At 35.3% G+C, this 15,649-nt stretch overlaps 2 protein-coding genes across 6 annotated transcripts; one reads left to right on the forward strand and one right to left on the reverse strand.

Moving 5' to 3' along the window:
- Positions 1 to 185: 185 nt before the first annotated feature.
- Positions 186 to 3,469, reverse strand: LOC112554155 (cyclin-dependent kinases regulatory subunit-like). Its single transcript, XM_025221780.1, has 3 exons — positions 3,303 to 3,469; positions 3,013 to 3,140; positions 186 to 1,000 (listed from the first exon to the last, which is right to left on the reverse strand). The coding sequence occupies exons 1-3, from the start codon at positions 3,362 to 3,364 to the stop codon at positions 951 to 953; spliced, it is 240 nt and encodes a 79-aa protein (XP_025077565.1). The 5' UTR covers positions 3,365 to 3,469; the 3' UTR covers positions 186 to 950.
- Positions 3,470 to 3,664: 195 nt separating this feature from the next.
- Positions 3,665 to 15,649, forward strand: LOC112554149 (SHC-transforming protein 1-like). 5 transcript variants are annotated; one of them, XM_025221771.1, is made up of 13 exons: positions 3,665 to 3,817; positions 6,976 to 7,129; positions 7,569 to 7,639; positions 7,934 to 7,994; positions 9,547 to 9,666; positions 10,354 to 10,407; positions 11,059 to 11,237; positions 11,883 to 12,036; positions 12,379 to 12,490; positions 12,627 to 12,755; positions 13,059 to 13,297; positions 13,714 to 13,845; positions 15,051 to 15,649. In XM_025221771.1, exons 2-13 carry the CDS (start codon positions 6,989 to 6,991, stop codon positions 15,186 to 15,188), a joined length of 1,530 nt encoding a protein of 509 aa, XP_025077556.1. In that variant the 5' UTR covers positions 3,665 to 3,817; positions 6,976 to 6,988; the 3' UTR covers positions 15,189 to 15,649. The 5 variants fall into 5 exon arrangements, with proteins under 5 accessions (XP_025077556.1, XP_025077557.1, XP_025077555.1 ...); XM_025221772.1 differs by having other exon boundaries at positions 3,672 to 3,817; positions 6,979 to 7,129; XM_025221770.1 differs by lacking the exon at positions 3,665 to 3,817 and adding an exon at positions 3,877 to 4,063 and having other exon boundaries at positions 6,979 to 7,129.

The following is a 15,649-nucleotide window of genomic DNA, read 5'->3' on the forward strand; positions in this document are numbered from 1 at the left end:
CATATTTAAGTATAATGCTGCAATATTTCTGATAGTTTAAAAAAACAAAACAAACACGATAAGAAATAATTACAGAACAGGCGCTTTGCCAAAAACATCATGCATTATCATTGCCCCTTCTCTACACTATCCCCGCCAAAAAAAAAAAACAAAAAACAACCAAACAAAAAAACACTTGCAAACAGTCTGGTATGAATAAGTTTATTCACACTACAGTCACAGAAAATTCTGAAATGTAAAATGTACTAAAAATGATAGTCTTCAGTCAGTTGAAAGACACAGAGTAGTGAGTGAGAAAGTGGTAGGATGCTTACAGGATTCTGATTAAATGAAAATGACTTAAGTGGACACAAACTAGTATTCACAAATTAAATGCTTTTGTCTTCCATTACATCTCAACATTTGCCCACAAAGTGTCAAAGACCAACAGTTAAATCACACCAGACAAATGACATTAAAGGTACACAAATAACATGATGCAGGAAAAGGTCAATGACATGACACATTGGCACAGATGCTGCAGTAGGGGGATCATCTACCCCATGTATTTCATTTCACTGACAGATGACCAAGTCTGCATAGTTTAAAATAAGGTTTGTTCATCCAAAATGCAATGTGGTTTAGAAAAATGAAGAATAAGCCATTTCATCTATTCAATCCTAGTTCAGCATGTCTCCGATGTCTTCTAAATGGTGACCAGTCACAACAATTTAGCTGCAGCCAATTGTCAAGGGGCATCATGTGATTGAGTCAACTGACTACATCTCTTTGCGGTGCATTCCCTGATAAATTTTCACATCAACACCACAGCGAAGACTTGTTAAAAAAAAATGTAGGAACAATTGGTGGTACACTCCTATATGTGTCCTTAATAAAGGCACAGCATTTTCATTTTTGTCTTCAAGTGAAAACCTCTTCAAGTATACTTCTAAAATGTCTGTACTTGTGCCTCACGACTGGTTGGGTGTAAGTTTGCGTCGAAATAACAGGATATGAGGTTCTGAAAAGAGAAAAGATATTGATGAGATATTTGCAGCATATCAAACCAACATATATGGTGAGCTTGGGTGTTTTTTTTTTTTTTTTAACAAATACAAAGTCTGTTTTTCTTAAAGATGAAGTGCAGAGAAGCTGTTGTGAAATAGTTAAGTGGAAATGAATTTGTTGAGGTGTTTTACCTTTGTAACTTATTTTGGATAAAAGCAGACCACTTATTCATGTTTGGGAGCCTTTTAAGTTTATAGTTGGATACAGGACAACTCATTAATTGCATACGTGATATTGCTATGACATTGCAGTAGATTTAAACTTTAACAAAAATCACAACAGGGTAGATTAAAGAAAGAGGAGTGGGAAATTAAACCGTGTTAATAAACTGCCTGTAATGAACTGGGTGATAGGGATATTTTACTTCTTTTCTGTGCTAGTTAAAATTTGCCCCAAGTCTTGTTAGTTTATTTGATTCAATTTGAAGCTCCACCCAGATTTTAATGTTGGTTGAATGGTGTGCCAACTGTTGGCCCCACTACCTTTCTAAATCAATCTTTTGAAATGTATGTGATTCATGGCATCATGAACACACGAGACTTAACATCTGTTGGCAAAACAGCTTTTCTAGGTATAGAAGGATTTTAACCTCCTCGATGGCAACTTCAGTCATTACTTGAGCTTGAAATTTTATGTAATCGATTAATCTTTGACATTACTTTGGCTTAATGTCCATTGTTACCCCAAATGATGCTTGGGTTTGATCCAATTTAACATAAATTCTATAAAATTTTACACAATTCTATAGTCAGAGATTAGGAGGTTGATGATAAAAGTAAGTGAAACAGCCCTCCTCTCACAACTGCATTGCTCCTGCCATATTAGTATCTACCAGAGTTGCATTAACTCCTGTCATGACCAAATCATCCCACGCATGCTCACATTGCCCCAACATCTTAAGTCAAATCAATCCGGGCCCAAATGACAAATTATTTACCGATGACGTAAGTTGCTTTTAATGTTGAATATTCCCAACAGACCTAGGTGTTGTTCATAAAATGATCCTTATTCTTCAGGTTTTTTTTTTAAAAAGTAGTTTTCTTAAATGTATGTGGGGATAGAGAGTGATCATTTCCCCCCACCTCCTGAGTCAAATCGCCCCAGCAATGTCTATTTCATCCCAACACCAAAAAGTCACATCCTGCCAAGGACAAAAGATAAATCAATCACTGATGACACAAGTAGCTATTAATATCAAAAATTACCAAAAGAGCCATATGTTGTTATAGATATGCAAACCAGGCTGCCTATTTTAAAACAGAGCCATTAAAATAAATTTAGCTGCCACTTTACTAAGCAAAAATGGCCATTTGCTGAGAATGTATCTTGTGATGGCAAATAAACAAGATTTATCTCTTTAAACAATCTCTTAAAGATTTTGTCATTATTTTATTGTGAACCTCACTTCAATTGATGTGCTGTATTCTGATGATGAATCAGTCCGTGCAGACAAGATCATGAAAATGTGCAGTGATGTTAGTGTTGTGAAGCATCTTCAGAAAACCCTTTTCTGATATAATTGCCTGAAACTCATCAGCTCTGTTGACCTAACAAGCAGTTTGTATTTTAGCTTGGTGCCTGTAACTGCCCCTCGTGGCAAATTTTTCGATATTGCATCTCATCAAACGGACAGAAATTTGTGTAACTCCTTTTAACCAACAACAGTGACCTTATGCTTGAGGTCGGACAACACTCCTATTGCTGTTTGACCTGGATGTTATTCTGAGTCGGAATAACGGGTCAATGTGAGTTTTATTATTATTCTTGCTTGCACAACTGCATGCTATGTTAGTAATGCAATTAATGTATCAGTGATCATGATCAAATTGATTTCTTATTAAAAAATAAAACATATTTTTGTTCCGTCCCGTCAGCGTCATATACATGACATTTCGTGCATCAATAACTCAAGTTATTATACTAAGTGTCACTTAGCGAAAGTAAAATCTTTTATATTATACAAACCTGGATCATGCCTCATGTAGTGTATCCAGCCTTGACTTTGCTGTACACCTATGCTACGCCACTCTGCTTCAGACATCAGATGAGTTTTTGGCACAAGCTTTGCTATTTCTTTAGGTAGCATAACATGCCTGAAATTCAAGAGAACAAGACAATAAAGCATTCGAAGGTAAGCGTAACTCTTGTTCGTAGTTTACTATTCAAATTTTGAGAACCCACCCTCAAAATATGTGTAAGCATGTTTGAGCTTGCGTCAACGAAAACGAGAGATAATCGTAAATAAAACCACTTACCTATATTCATACTCATCGTCGGTGTATTTGTCAGAATAGTAAATTTGTTTTGCCGCTGACATTTTCCGTCCTCCTTTATTTTTTTTCAATGAGACCTGCTTTGAAATTCTAATACTGCACTCTCACTTGTGTAACTTCGAAGTGTGCTCAATTCAAAGTTCGTAGTCAGGACGTCAGCGATTGGCTAGACAAAGCTAGACAAAGCTTTGATTGGTGTTTATGAAATAGGTCATTTTATTTCTCCTATTTATCAATATGAAATAAACGTCACTTTTCATTAATTTAATTCCTCAGTTTATTGAGGAAAGTATCCAATAATCATAAATATTTGTAATAAAAATAAGATCAGTAAGGTAATGGAAAAACTATGCAAATAAAGTCTCGGCTAGCCATGTAAGTGGAAAACTTCCTGATTGTCGACTTAGTTAAAAATAAAAAAAGAAACTTGTGGAAGAAACTGTAGACGATTGCTTTCAGAGTCGTTTTGAATGACAGGATGTGCACAGTTTAAACAGGTACATACCTATAACGACTATATTAACTATGTCATCGTTTGTGTAACTGTTACATGATGTGCGAATTACATATGAAGAAATGTTATTAGGCATGGTAAGTGTTATAAAGAGAGCTAAAAGCAGCTTAAGGAATTAAAGCCACGATTTTCTAAAGATAGAATTGAAATCAACTTTTATGATTGGGTCTGATACGTCATCTGCACCAGTAAATACATCTTTCAAGTGTTTCGGAGATTTTCCCTTCAAGTACGATCAGTACAAGTATTTAGTTTGAAATACTGTTTTGATTTGGTGAGAGACACCTTTACAGAGTGAGCTACATGGCAGCTGGCGGAAAAACATGACATCACTTTGATTGAAAGGTAGTGTTAAATGATCATCATCAAAAGCAGTCAGCGCTGGAAGGGGAATTTGCGTATGTGAAATAAACCAGTTCCATTCAATAATCTGTCGATTTCGTTGCTGTCATTTTTAGGGCAAAGCCACGACTCCTTCGGGAAAATAATTCTGCTTTGACGATTGATGATCATTTGAAATTGCCTATAAATTTAAACAATGTCATATACAGTTTAATTTTTAGTGCTTAGAAATGACACAAAACATTACGTGTAGATGTATTATGGCAATCAATCGCCATATGGGTGTGTTCTGTTGTTTTCATCCTACAAACTTTCAGAATGGTGTTAGTCTGCTTCTCATGTAGGGAATGTAATTCGACACTGATTGATCCAGTCTGTCTGCATATGTGTATTGGTGTTTGTTTGTAAGCATTCTTAGTGTAGTTTATTCCTTGTTGCTCCTCAAAGAGCAAAGGGCTGCAACAGTTCTTAGTGTTAGATGTAGGTATTTGTCACACCAAAACTAAATCCTTCTACAACCTGGGAAATCAATTATCTTACAAAAATAGTCATCAGCATAAAACCACTATTTAAGCATTGGTTAGAAAATACTGTTATCCTTTCAAAACATCATTTAAAGCATGTTGAGATATGAGTTTGTAGTATTGCGTATGCTTAAGTCATTATATCGTTCACAGCTTTATAGTAGACATTAAGTGCATCGAAAGTCTTGCTGTCTTTTTTTTTTATTTATTTAATTACTGATTGCTTATGACATGTAAAAGGGCTCATCACCAGTTTAAATCATTTAGCACTCCTAATATTCACTTTATTTTTTAAATAATTGTTTTATAACTATTTAGTTGAAATAAGCAAACATTTTTGTGCTTTAAAAATTCTCATGTAGTCCATGAACTGCTGCTGATCAGACTAGTTATCTAACAAGAGCACCGTAACATTTGTGTCCTCATGATAATCACACTAGTTATCTAACAATATATAGCACTGTAAAATTTGTGTCTTCATCCAGAGCGAAGCAACTATCATTCTTTACTCTTTTCTTGTTCACATAGTTTCATTCATATAGCTATCAAAAGACAGCTCTAAATTCATGATAAAAACCATTGTGTATTTGCGGATGCATATGCGCATCAATGTGTGTGCTTGCATGCATCTGCATGTGCACATGTGCTTATGTCTTATGACTAGTGATCATTTCTGGTCTTGACGGCCATAGAAACTCAATGACTCTCTCTGAATAAATATGTGACCCTTTGACCCCATGTATTGTAGTCTGAAGTGTGCATGCAAGTGGGATAATTACTAACTATACGTCTATAATCTATTTCAGGGGTAATACTGGAAATTATAAGGGTGTAAATCAAGAGAGCAAATACTATCATACAAATGTAGGATTTTAGCTTAGTTCATTGGCTAAACTATGTGCCCATACATCAGGCAGAAAAAAGAAGACCACAGATGCAGAGGTCATGTGTACAAGATGCACAGCCCGAAATGCAATTATCTAGCAAAGGTTAAGAGGGTTTGGGAACACGGGAAGTTGTGCATTGAAACTGAGATGCATCCACAGAATTCCTAATCAGGATTATTATTTGTGCATTCTGATGTTTTAGTAATATGGTCAGTTCAACAGCATCTTGCAGAATGATGGACAAGGAATAGTAAATTTACAAATTTATCACAGGAAATTAACTAATGGGAGGTTGGGATTGTTGGTTGCATTCTATGGCTCAAAGTTTATTCCCAAGCTGTATGAATCATTGCTGTGTGAACAATTAGACCATGCTCCCAAGTCCAACAGCACATTAAGTGCAGAAATAATTGGCCCTTTCCGAATGCAGCCTACCAACCACTTAAAGTGACAAAGTGGTGATGAAGCGGCATAAGTAGCCATTCCTAACTCATTGTTACATCTCATTCACTGAAAAGTTGTCATGAGCTGATCTTTAAAAAAGTCTGCTTAAAGTTTTGATCATCATACTTTGTTTCTTTCTGGCAGTGAATTTCAAAAGAGACTAAATTAGTGTTGATATATGGGTTTCCCCCAGCTCAAAGATAAGTACATTGTGTAAACCATTGTGATTAGCTCTTTTGGTAACAAAACTTTCTTAGAAATCAATGATAACTGAAACACTTAAACCAAGCATTTTATTAGAACTATGAGTGGTATTTTGTTGAAACATCTTTTGGAAAAATGTTCATTTCGTTGTCATGGATATTCTTCACTGCATGTAAAGAAGGAATCTGACATGAGGTGAGACTGTTAAAACACATATCCATTTAAAACATTGTGCATAAAGTTTTTTTGGTCTTGTTTCATTGTCTCTGTGCTTTTGTTGTTAACCACTGTTTTTATTGTTAGTCTATCTTTCACATATGCCAGACACACACACATATGTACAAAAACAGAATAGAGAGGGAGAGAGAAATAATCACAAAAAAAACTGAATCCTATTATCTATTCCGTTTTCACCTTACAGCAATGGTAGAGATATATTTCTGTTAAAATGTGAACAACCAAATGTCATCGGCCTTTGTGTGTCTTTCAATTGACTTAAAAAAAAAAAAGGAAATAAAGAGTAAATGGGCATTTTAACACAGCAGGTGGGTTAGAAACTAATTTTCTCATGATAATTTTGAAGTGGCAGTCAATTTAAATTGTGATGAAACTGCACTGCTACCAGGCAAGTCTGTTTTAACAAATTCACTGTGAGGTAGCTTAAAAGGAGTGGCCCTCAGAAGAAATGAGTACGCTCTCGCTGTGTTTATCAGTTCCTGATTTTTGTTTTATTTGTGCAGTAGGGCTGCCATAATGGATCGAATGAAAAAGAAAAAAATGGGCCAGACAGCAGAGTGGTCTCGCAATGGGAGTTTCTTGAATAAACCTGAGGTAGGATGGTTGCATCCTGACAATCAACTCACCCCTGATGCTGGCATCTGCTATGGAGTTCGAGTAAGTGTGGGAATGATTTTTGTCTCTTTTCTTATATTCTCATGCAAAAAACTCTTTGGTTTGCTGTCAGAGCTAAGAATTGACTAAAAACAGAATCTGGCAATACCAATCAGTAGCTTTTGTACCCTCTGTTTTCAATTTGTGAGAACCAACATTGTGATACATTCTCTAGGTTAATCACTCAGTTCCATTATTATCAGGTCTTGATTTCCTGTTTGATAATATTATATATAATTAATAGTTATTCAGTATTATAATAGGATTCATAGCATGCTAAACTAGGTTAGCCTGAATTTATGAACATTCGTTGAAGTAGTCCTTAATTAAATAGATCTGTTTGTTTTCAATTGTCATAATAGGAAAATTGCTTGTTTGCAGTACTTTTGGCTTCAGTCTTAGAAGGTATGCTGAATCAAAGTAATGTCCAATATATTTTCAGTATATAGGGTGTATTGAGGTCAAGGAATCTATGAAAACACTGGATTTTGAAACACGAACAACTGTGGCAAGGTGGGTGATTGCTTGTACAGAGATTATCTGAATATTTAGATAAGAGCTACACGGTCTCTGTATGGACAACACTCATTTATTAATGGTATAAACCACTTCTAAAAAAATCTGTGTGGAAGGGTTATGAGACTCTTCGAGCACTGTAAACAATTTCTGCTCCCATGCAGGCTTTATTTTACTAGAACAAGACCATATGTATGATATATAAGTAAATATCATAAATGACTTTAACGTACAATATTACAACCATCTTTATTATATATGAAAAATAAAATATAAAATATGTTTGGACAGAGAGGCTATCAACAGAGTTGCAGAAGCCGGTGGGTTGAAAACAGCCAGCAAAAGAAGAAAGGTTTGTTTTGTCCGGTGTGAGCTTTGTTTGTGGTGTGACTGCCTTGTGTTCAGAATTTTATTATGCTTACAGCTCCTCTTTCATTTGAACTCAGGCTGTGAACAACACTCATTGCTTTAAACACAAAAAATACTTTTTTTCAGGATGTTGATGACGCTCTTTAGTAGATTTAAAGGTAAAGCCATTTGTGTACAAATTATGGAACTTCTGTCATCCTTTATTTTTCTTGCTATAATCACATCAGTATTTATGTACAAGAGAGAGCAAACTTGTATTGTAATATGATTGAGCACGTGCATGCATGTTTTATCAAGTCACTTAAATGCTAAATGCTTATTGTAATGTATAGTGTACCTAGTGATAGATTGTGATGTCAGACCCAGCTGTGTCTGTTGTATATGAGTACAAATACATATTGCAAATTTTTGGTCACATTCAGCAGCCAACAAAAACATCCAAAAAGTGTCCAGAGAGCTGTTATGTCAGCTGCTTAACCACAGATCAAATTCTGCATTCCAAACACCAGCTTATACATAGCTGTGTAAGGAAAAATTATCGGCAGATAAACTTAACAGAATAAAGACTTTTAGCTTTGAGTTTTTTTGTCATTTATGTACTACTAGTACTACTATACCAAATTGTTACCTCCACTGGTTAACCTGATGTCTCGGTGCCAACCTTTTACTTTGACAGCCAGACTGGTTGTGAGATTAATGATGGTGAGATCTTAGCCAGATCTTTTTTAAATTGACACATTGACATCTATGGCCATTGATTATTAATAATTGAACATTCGTGCTCTATGAAATACCAGGTAAAAATAAATTTGTCCTTATTTTGACTTTTAGTTATAACTTTGATTAGTCCTGTGATTTGTTTATTCTAAGTTTTTTTGTGTTGAAAATATGGGGCCTAGGTGATTTAACTGTCATACTCTCATTCCGGATGAATTAAATAAAGTAATCCTTATCTTCACTCACTTGCATGAAATATTCCACATTTGCACCTTTCAAAACTTGTGCATTGAGAATCCTTCTGTATCTCATTTTCTCTCTCCATTCTCTGTGTATGAGTAAAACTGTCAGTCTTTCTCAGAGCAAACGTGATGATGCCATTGTCTTCTCCATCCCTGCTCCCACATGAAGAAAATAAATTAGTTGTGGGGGTGGGAAATCTTACATACTCAAGAGTGGCTGATGTGTAACTCCATCTTGAAGGCTATTTAGTTATTATATAAAGCTGAAGTATATTGTAGCATGGAAATTATAGTAAACATCCATTATTACCATCCATGATGTTTTGGAATGTTTAAATTCAGGAACCCTTTGGGCAAACAGATAAAATTGTTATGACTGAAGCAGTCTTTGCACTTCAGGAACTGAGCCTAAACTACTTTTAGTCATTAGCTGTCAGTCTTTGATCATTTGGCTGAAAAATAGTATAACTTTGTGAAATTTTGCCCCATGAAAAACAGTAGCAAGAGGAAACTTAATTGAGATTTAAAGTAAAATTAAGAGCTGCTGAACATACTAATAATTTTGTTCTTTGTCAGGTGGACAGGAAAGTCAGCCGAATGTTGGGAGACAATCCACACATGCACTATGCAGGGGCTAATGTAAACCTGACCATCTCTACAGAAAGCATTAGTCTTATGGTCATGGAAACAGGAGAGGTATATTTAGTTTTTTCACATTTTGTAAATATTTCTTTTAAAGATAACTGGTAGACCAGATAGTCAGTGTCTGCTTATTTTAACTGTGGCTAGCATTGGAAATTGTTGAACGCTCACCAATTTATGATAAGTCACAAAATACCATTTACTACTACTAATATAAGAATAATGCATAGCATAGCGCCTTTCTAAAGATTTGCTCAGTGCTTTACATAAATCATACATAGATTAAATCATCAACAACCATGCACCCACTTTCACATGTAACAGACACAAGTAAATTACAGACATACATTACGCACACTTATAGTCAAGAAAGGGTCATAGCGAAGTCGCTGTTCTGAAAAGTTTAGACTTAAAGGTGGTAAGAGAATCAGTGTTTAAGGCTGATGGGTATTACACGAATTACTAGAGTTTTGTCTTGTAGTTTTAATTGTATCATGGATGGGCTACTTCCGTAAGGTGATGCTATGATCAATAAACTGTGGACATAGCATTTTTAAAAACATGCTGCATAGATTTAGAACACTAATCAATTGATGTTAGAATATTGATGGTGAGATACTTTATAGAGTTTATTAGGGCTTGTTTGAAAAAATGAAAGTTTGTTGTGATTGTTTATTACAACTTAAAAGTTGTAGAAATTTCTGAGTTATGGAGTTTCTGAGTGGTGCATGTATTTTGCAGATCATTGCAGACCATCCCATGCATGTTGTGTCTTTTGCATCTGGTGGTGATGCAGTAAGTTATCTCTCTTTGCAGATTTAGTCCCACACAAAAATGGTCTTTCAATAGATAATTTGTACATTCTTACTTCCACATACAAAGTTCTTGTCATTAACAAGAAAATGTGTTAGCAGTGTAGGTAAGGAGGAAGTTTAAACTTTAAGAAGTTTGATTAGTTAGTGTGAACTTCAGGATGAAGAATTTAAAAATTATTCCTTAGGTAACTGAACTGGTTTCATTATAATAATTATTTTTTTAAACCTATTTATATATTTAATGGGATTTTTTTTTAGCTGATTTGTAAATAATGGAAATCTTTGTAGTGTACTTGAAAGCACTAATCATTTTGTAAATATTGTAGATGCTGTGGTGTTATGTCTATTTGTTGATAGTTTTGATCTATGTTTGCTATGTTTATTTTAGTCTATATTCATATATTTTTGTATTTTACTTCATTTTGTGTTTGTAAAGCATATTGTGCCCCTTAAAGAAAAGAAATGTGCTATAAAAATCTAATAATTGCTATGATAATTAAAATAATGAAATACTGGAGTTTAATTGGTTGTATAACAGGCAGAAGTTACTTGTTTTCTTTCTTGCAAAGTAAAAGTTACTGGAATAAAAGAAAGATTCGACATCTTTTGTGATGGTTTGTTTTGCCTCCAGAGCACTCTTGACTTTGTATCCTATGTGGCCAAAGACCCAGGCTTGGGACGAGCCTGCCATGTATTGGAGTGTGGGGGTGGGCTTGCAGAGGATGTGGTGACAACTATTGGTCAAGCGTTTGAGCTGCGCTTCAAACAGTACCTCAAGTTGCAGCCTCAAACTGTACAACTGTCAGACAGGTGATAAACATTACTTCTTGCACTATTCAACATAGTTGTAAATAGTTTTTGCTATAGTCAGTTTACTAGTCCACTGCTGGTCTTCCTTTGCAGATTTAAGGCACTCTCCATCCTAACTGTTTGTTCCCATATTCCTCTTTGTGTCTTCTATGTTTTTCTTTTATTACTTGTTTTTCCTTCCTTCATATTCTGTGTCTCCCACTTCTCTTAAGCACTGAGAGCATGCTCCTTCATGAGCGTGATTATGTGCCGCATAAATCACTCTTTTTTGTTTCTCATTATTTTTATATTTATCCCAGTGTGGATGAGTTTTCTGAAAAATTTGCTTTTATGAGTATTTATGCAAAGCCATTTATACAAATATAGTTTTTTATATGTTATTATGCTGTACATTCAAATAAAAGTAATATGAAGTTTTGCTGGCTCTTTTAAAAGTGAGTAAATATGCCTCTGGATTTATTTTGGTGTGATATTGTAACAGTTTTTGACTTCCATTGTTGGGGACAAGGGTGTTTTAAATTGATGCTTTTTATTCCTACTTTTAAAATTTTTTTATTCTAATAGATAAATGGACATGCATTATATTAAGTGCTAGGTGGAGTCATTTAAGTAGTATACCACTTTTATTTTTTATTTTTTTTAAAGACATGAAAACAATGCTTTTGAATCTGAGAACTGGGGAGAAGATGAGGAATACTATAATGATAGACCAGGAGCCTGTCCACCCTCCCCTGGTGCTGAAGATGGCGCTCCTCCCATACCCCCTATACCTGAGTACAGGTCGCCTTGTAATTTACCTGTGTGTATAATTCAAATTTTTGTAAGATTATAGTAAATGAAAAATTTGTAACTCTAAATACATTTTTTATGCTGATTATTAGTTTAAAAAATGCACTTTACATGATTGATGCTGTACATAGTTAAGTTTTTTTCTGAATTAATACAATCAAAGCTAATTAATTTAGAATTACTTTTTTGTTTGAGTAGGATTTGTGTAAGACATTTCATTGTTTTTAAGTCCATATGATTAAAGAAAATACATTTGCAATAGATTGTTGTTATTTTCTTAAAGATTTTTTCTAATTTGTATTTTATGGTAGATATTTGAATAATAAGTAGATGTGGTCACAAATCTATCCAGGCTGGCACTTATGCATTGGTGAAAGAAAATGGTGCAGACTCAGAATCTATAGACAAAATTGTAGACCTCATAGACTTCTCAGAAGAAAGTCAGACGTATGACAATCGTTCAGGTAAGCGTTTATCTGAGAGCTGTGTTTGTGTATTCCCTACAGAATTGTATTAATAACTGAAAGCTGAAAATATTTTATTCTTACATCTCTCTTATTCAGATAACTATTTGCTAATCACTAAACATGCTTCTTTCAGCTAGAGGAAGTGGTAGTGAGGACAAGTCACCTGATGCTGTGAATTTGTATGACAATCGCAAAAATCTCAGAGGCAGTGATTCCAAGTCACCCAGTGCTAATGGATTTGGGTCTGACCCCTATGGTGTTGGTAAGTAACAAGATTACAGTAAACATAGTATGACATATACTATATACAAATTTTAATTTGCACATTTTTTACTTCAGTTTTTTTCGACAAAGTTTAATCCAAACTTCGACTCACCCTCACTTATTTTAATGCACCAAGGGAAACTCTTTTATCGCTATTCAGCTATACCACTATAGGATCAAGTAACTATACTATTTTCGTACTTTTATGTCTCAACCTATGTAGATTGTATGTGGATTGTATACTTATATTTACATTTCTCAAGAGCATATGTGTTTATTCTGTATATGCAATTTTCATCAGATGCTCTCAAAACCAGTCTTGGGGACCTGCAGTTTCCTGATGGCGACGGAAAGGCAGGAGTGACAGAAAAGAGCATGAAGTCCGCTCATGATGTGGCAGCCAGTGGTGCTGTTATTGCTGGGGATGCTTGTGCAGATGCTGGGGAGATTGATTTGCGGGTGAATCCAGTGGTAAATGGACAGGGTCCTGCAGCACCAGTCTTTGAGGAATGGTACCATGGAAAGCTGTCCAGAAAACAGGTTTGTTTGTTGTAATACTCTGAGGCTTACGGCAGCTGGACAGGGTTATGCAAAACATGCCATGTTACTGACAGAAAACTGTATGATATCAAGCAGACATCTTATATTTTTTCTATTCTCAGGCATAAGCAAAAATAAAAACATGGTGCTGCCCTCTTTATACCTTATGGTTTTCTGTTGGTGACATCACATATTTTTTTTCACATCTTAGACTATGGTCATTGTTCTGCTTTTTGCGCAAGATAAAATTGTTTTTAAAAAATGTCTGTGCTTATAGGACATTCCTCAAAGAGTTGCATGAATATTTCTGTGCTTATTTCAACATACTTATAAAGCTATCAGTGAGCATTGGATGCACAGAACCTTGCTATAATCTTTCTGTGAATACTGAATGTGCTGTCATGTGTTGTGGACAGACTGAAAAGCTGTTGGAGCTAGATGGTGACTTCCTGGTGCGGGAGAGCAGCAATAGCAGTAACCAGTTTGTATTGAGTGGCAAACAGAATGGCAGCATAAAACATTTGCTGCTGGTAGACCCTGAAGGGATTGTGAGTAAAATCATCTTATTGTTAATGTTGTAAACCTATCATGTTTTTTTTCTTGTGTATCTTGCAAGTCATCTTGTTTGTATTTTTGTTTGGGAATTTTCCTCTGTATGCTGCTGTTTTATCAAGCCTAAAGAGTTTCATCAGTAGTATGGGCATGAGGTGATTGTTTCATCAAATTAAAAACAATATTAAGTGTGTGCAAGGCTTTTGTATATTGAACTTTCCCTCGAATTTTAGTATACTACCAAAGTAACTTCTCAAGGAAAAGGTATCTGTGTTTGAGAAGACAAGAATTTTACAAACTAATTATAATTTTTTTTTTCAATTTCTTTACCACATGAGCCTACTGGTAGGAGCTTAGGGGCTACAACTGCTCATTAACCAAACAATTTATTGTTTTGGTCGGTGGGGTCAAGAACAGCTTCCCAGTGCAGTGAACACCTTTTGCCTCTGGCTTGGCTTTTTATAAAGCCCTGCAGATGTCTCCACCAGTGGTGTCTGACCTCATGCTCTCTCCATCATCTTGTTGCTGTTTCCCTGTCTTCCAGGAAGTCTTTGACAGACCTTGGCTTACTTATAGTGAACTTCACCTCAGTCTTTGATCTAGCAGGCAAGGGTCAGATGAGGACCGTCAGTTAGATGTCTCAATGTGCCAGACTCCCTCAGCCACTGCTCGCAGGGTTCCTCCATAAAATAATGGTCTTATCCACCCCTAAGTTTTGTGGGGCATGTGTTGATTGTAAAGACTACTAATCTCTTTTTACAGAGCCTCATATAGCAGTCAAGAGTGAATGCACCTGGTTACAATGGAATCACTAGCAGCAATGGCTGCTAATTACGCTGACTTGGGCAGTAATTTATTTGGTTTTAAGAGCAGTTATACCTCTAGCCTTCTAATAGGTTATCTGGTATGCATCGAACAAATACTTTACAAGAAAAATTTCTTTTTTTTTGTTTGACATAATTAGGGTGTTTACTTTATAGCAGATGTGTGTGTCCTTACAGCCCAAAGTGTGCTCTATTATTCCAGCCAATGTGGAATAAGCAGTTTTACCAAATATTGTGTGTCACAATTAATTGCTGTATTCAAAAAGAAAGAAAAAAAAAAGGATCATTCATACTGGTCTTTATTTTTGCATCTTTTATCGTTATTGGCAGATTTTGGAACTCAACTTGTACTGTTGAAGTGTTATTTTCTTTGACAGGTGAGGACCAAAGATTATATTTTTGACAGCATCAGCCACCTCGTTAACTACCATCGTCAGAATGGTCTGCCCATCATTACTCAAGGAAGCGAACTGCATCTGGTTCGTCCAATTAAGACCTGCATCTCTGCTTGCTGATTCAATTTTCGTCATGCTGAGCTCCCCTGTTGACTCAACTTTTAGCCTTTTCTTCATTTTTAAGGAAAGTATCCACTTGTTATCTTCCCCAAGCACCCCATCCCAATGACACATCTTGGTATGCGTGTAGAGTGAAGTAAAGTGAGACATCATTTTCATCTTTTTCCTTTTGTATCGTCTGAAAATTTCATGTGCTTACCAACTTGAACATTTTTTGTTGTGCTTATGAAAGGTATGTAGAAGAGGGAGATGACCACATTGACTTATGATAAGTAATGCTTATGTTCGTTGATACTTTGTGAAAGGAAGTCACCCCAAAAAAATGTCCCTTAAGTTTTTAAATTCAGATTTCAATGTTCATAAAAGCAGCTTATTTGTATTAACTCTTTCAGCTGCAAAGATGCTAGATTTTTTCCTTTTATTGAACATGACACCCTGCTGTATTGCAAAAAAAAAAAAAA

The sequence above is a fragment of the Pomacea canaliculata genome, linkage group LG13 (assembly GCF_003073045.1).
Source record: "Pomacea canaliculata isolate SZHN2017 linkage group LG13, ASM307304v1, whole genome shotgun sequence".
NCBI lineage: Eukaryota > Metazoa > Mollusca > Gastropoda > Architaenioglossa > Ampullariidae > Pomacea > Pomacea canaliculata.

Coding starts and splice junctions, on each gene's coding strand:
- LOC112554155 (XM_025221780.1), bottom strand. CDS start 3,364: ATGTCAGCGGCAAAACAAATTTACTATTCTGACAAATACACCGACGAT. Junction 3,141..3,302: donor GACGATGAGTATGAATATAG/GTAAGTGGTTTT, acceptor CTTGAATTTCAG/GCATGTTATGCTACCTAAAG. Junction 1,001..3,012: donor CTACATGAGGCATGATCCAG/GTTTGTATAATA, acceptor TTCTCTTTTCAG/AACCTCATATCCTGTTATTT.
- LOC112554149 (XM_025221768.1), top strand. CDS start 6,336: ATGAGTGGTATTTTGTTGAAACATCTTTTGGAAAAATGTTCATTTCGT. Junction 11,238..11,882: donor ACTGTACAACTGTCAGACAG/GTGATAAACATT, acceptor TTTTTTTTAAAG/ACATGAAAACAATGCTTTTG. Junction 12,491..12,626: donor GACGTATGACAATCGTTCAG/GTAAGCGTTTAT, acceptor TGCTTCTTTCAG/CTAGAGGAAGTGGTAGTGAG.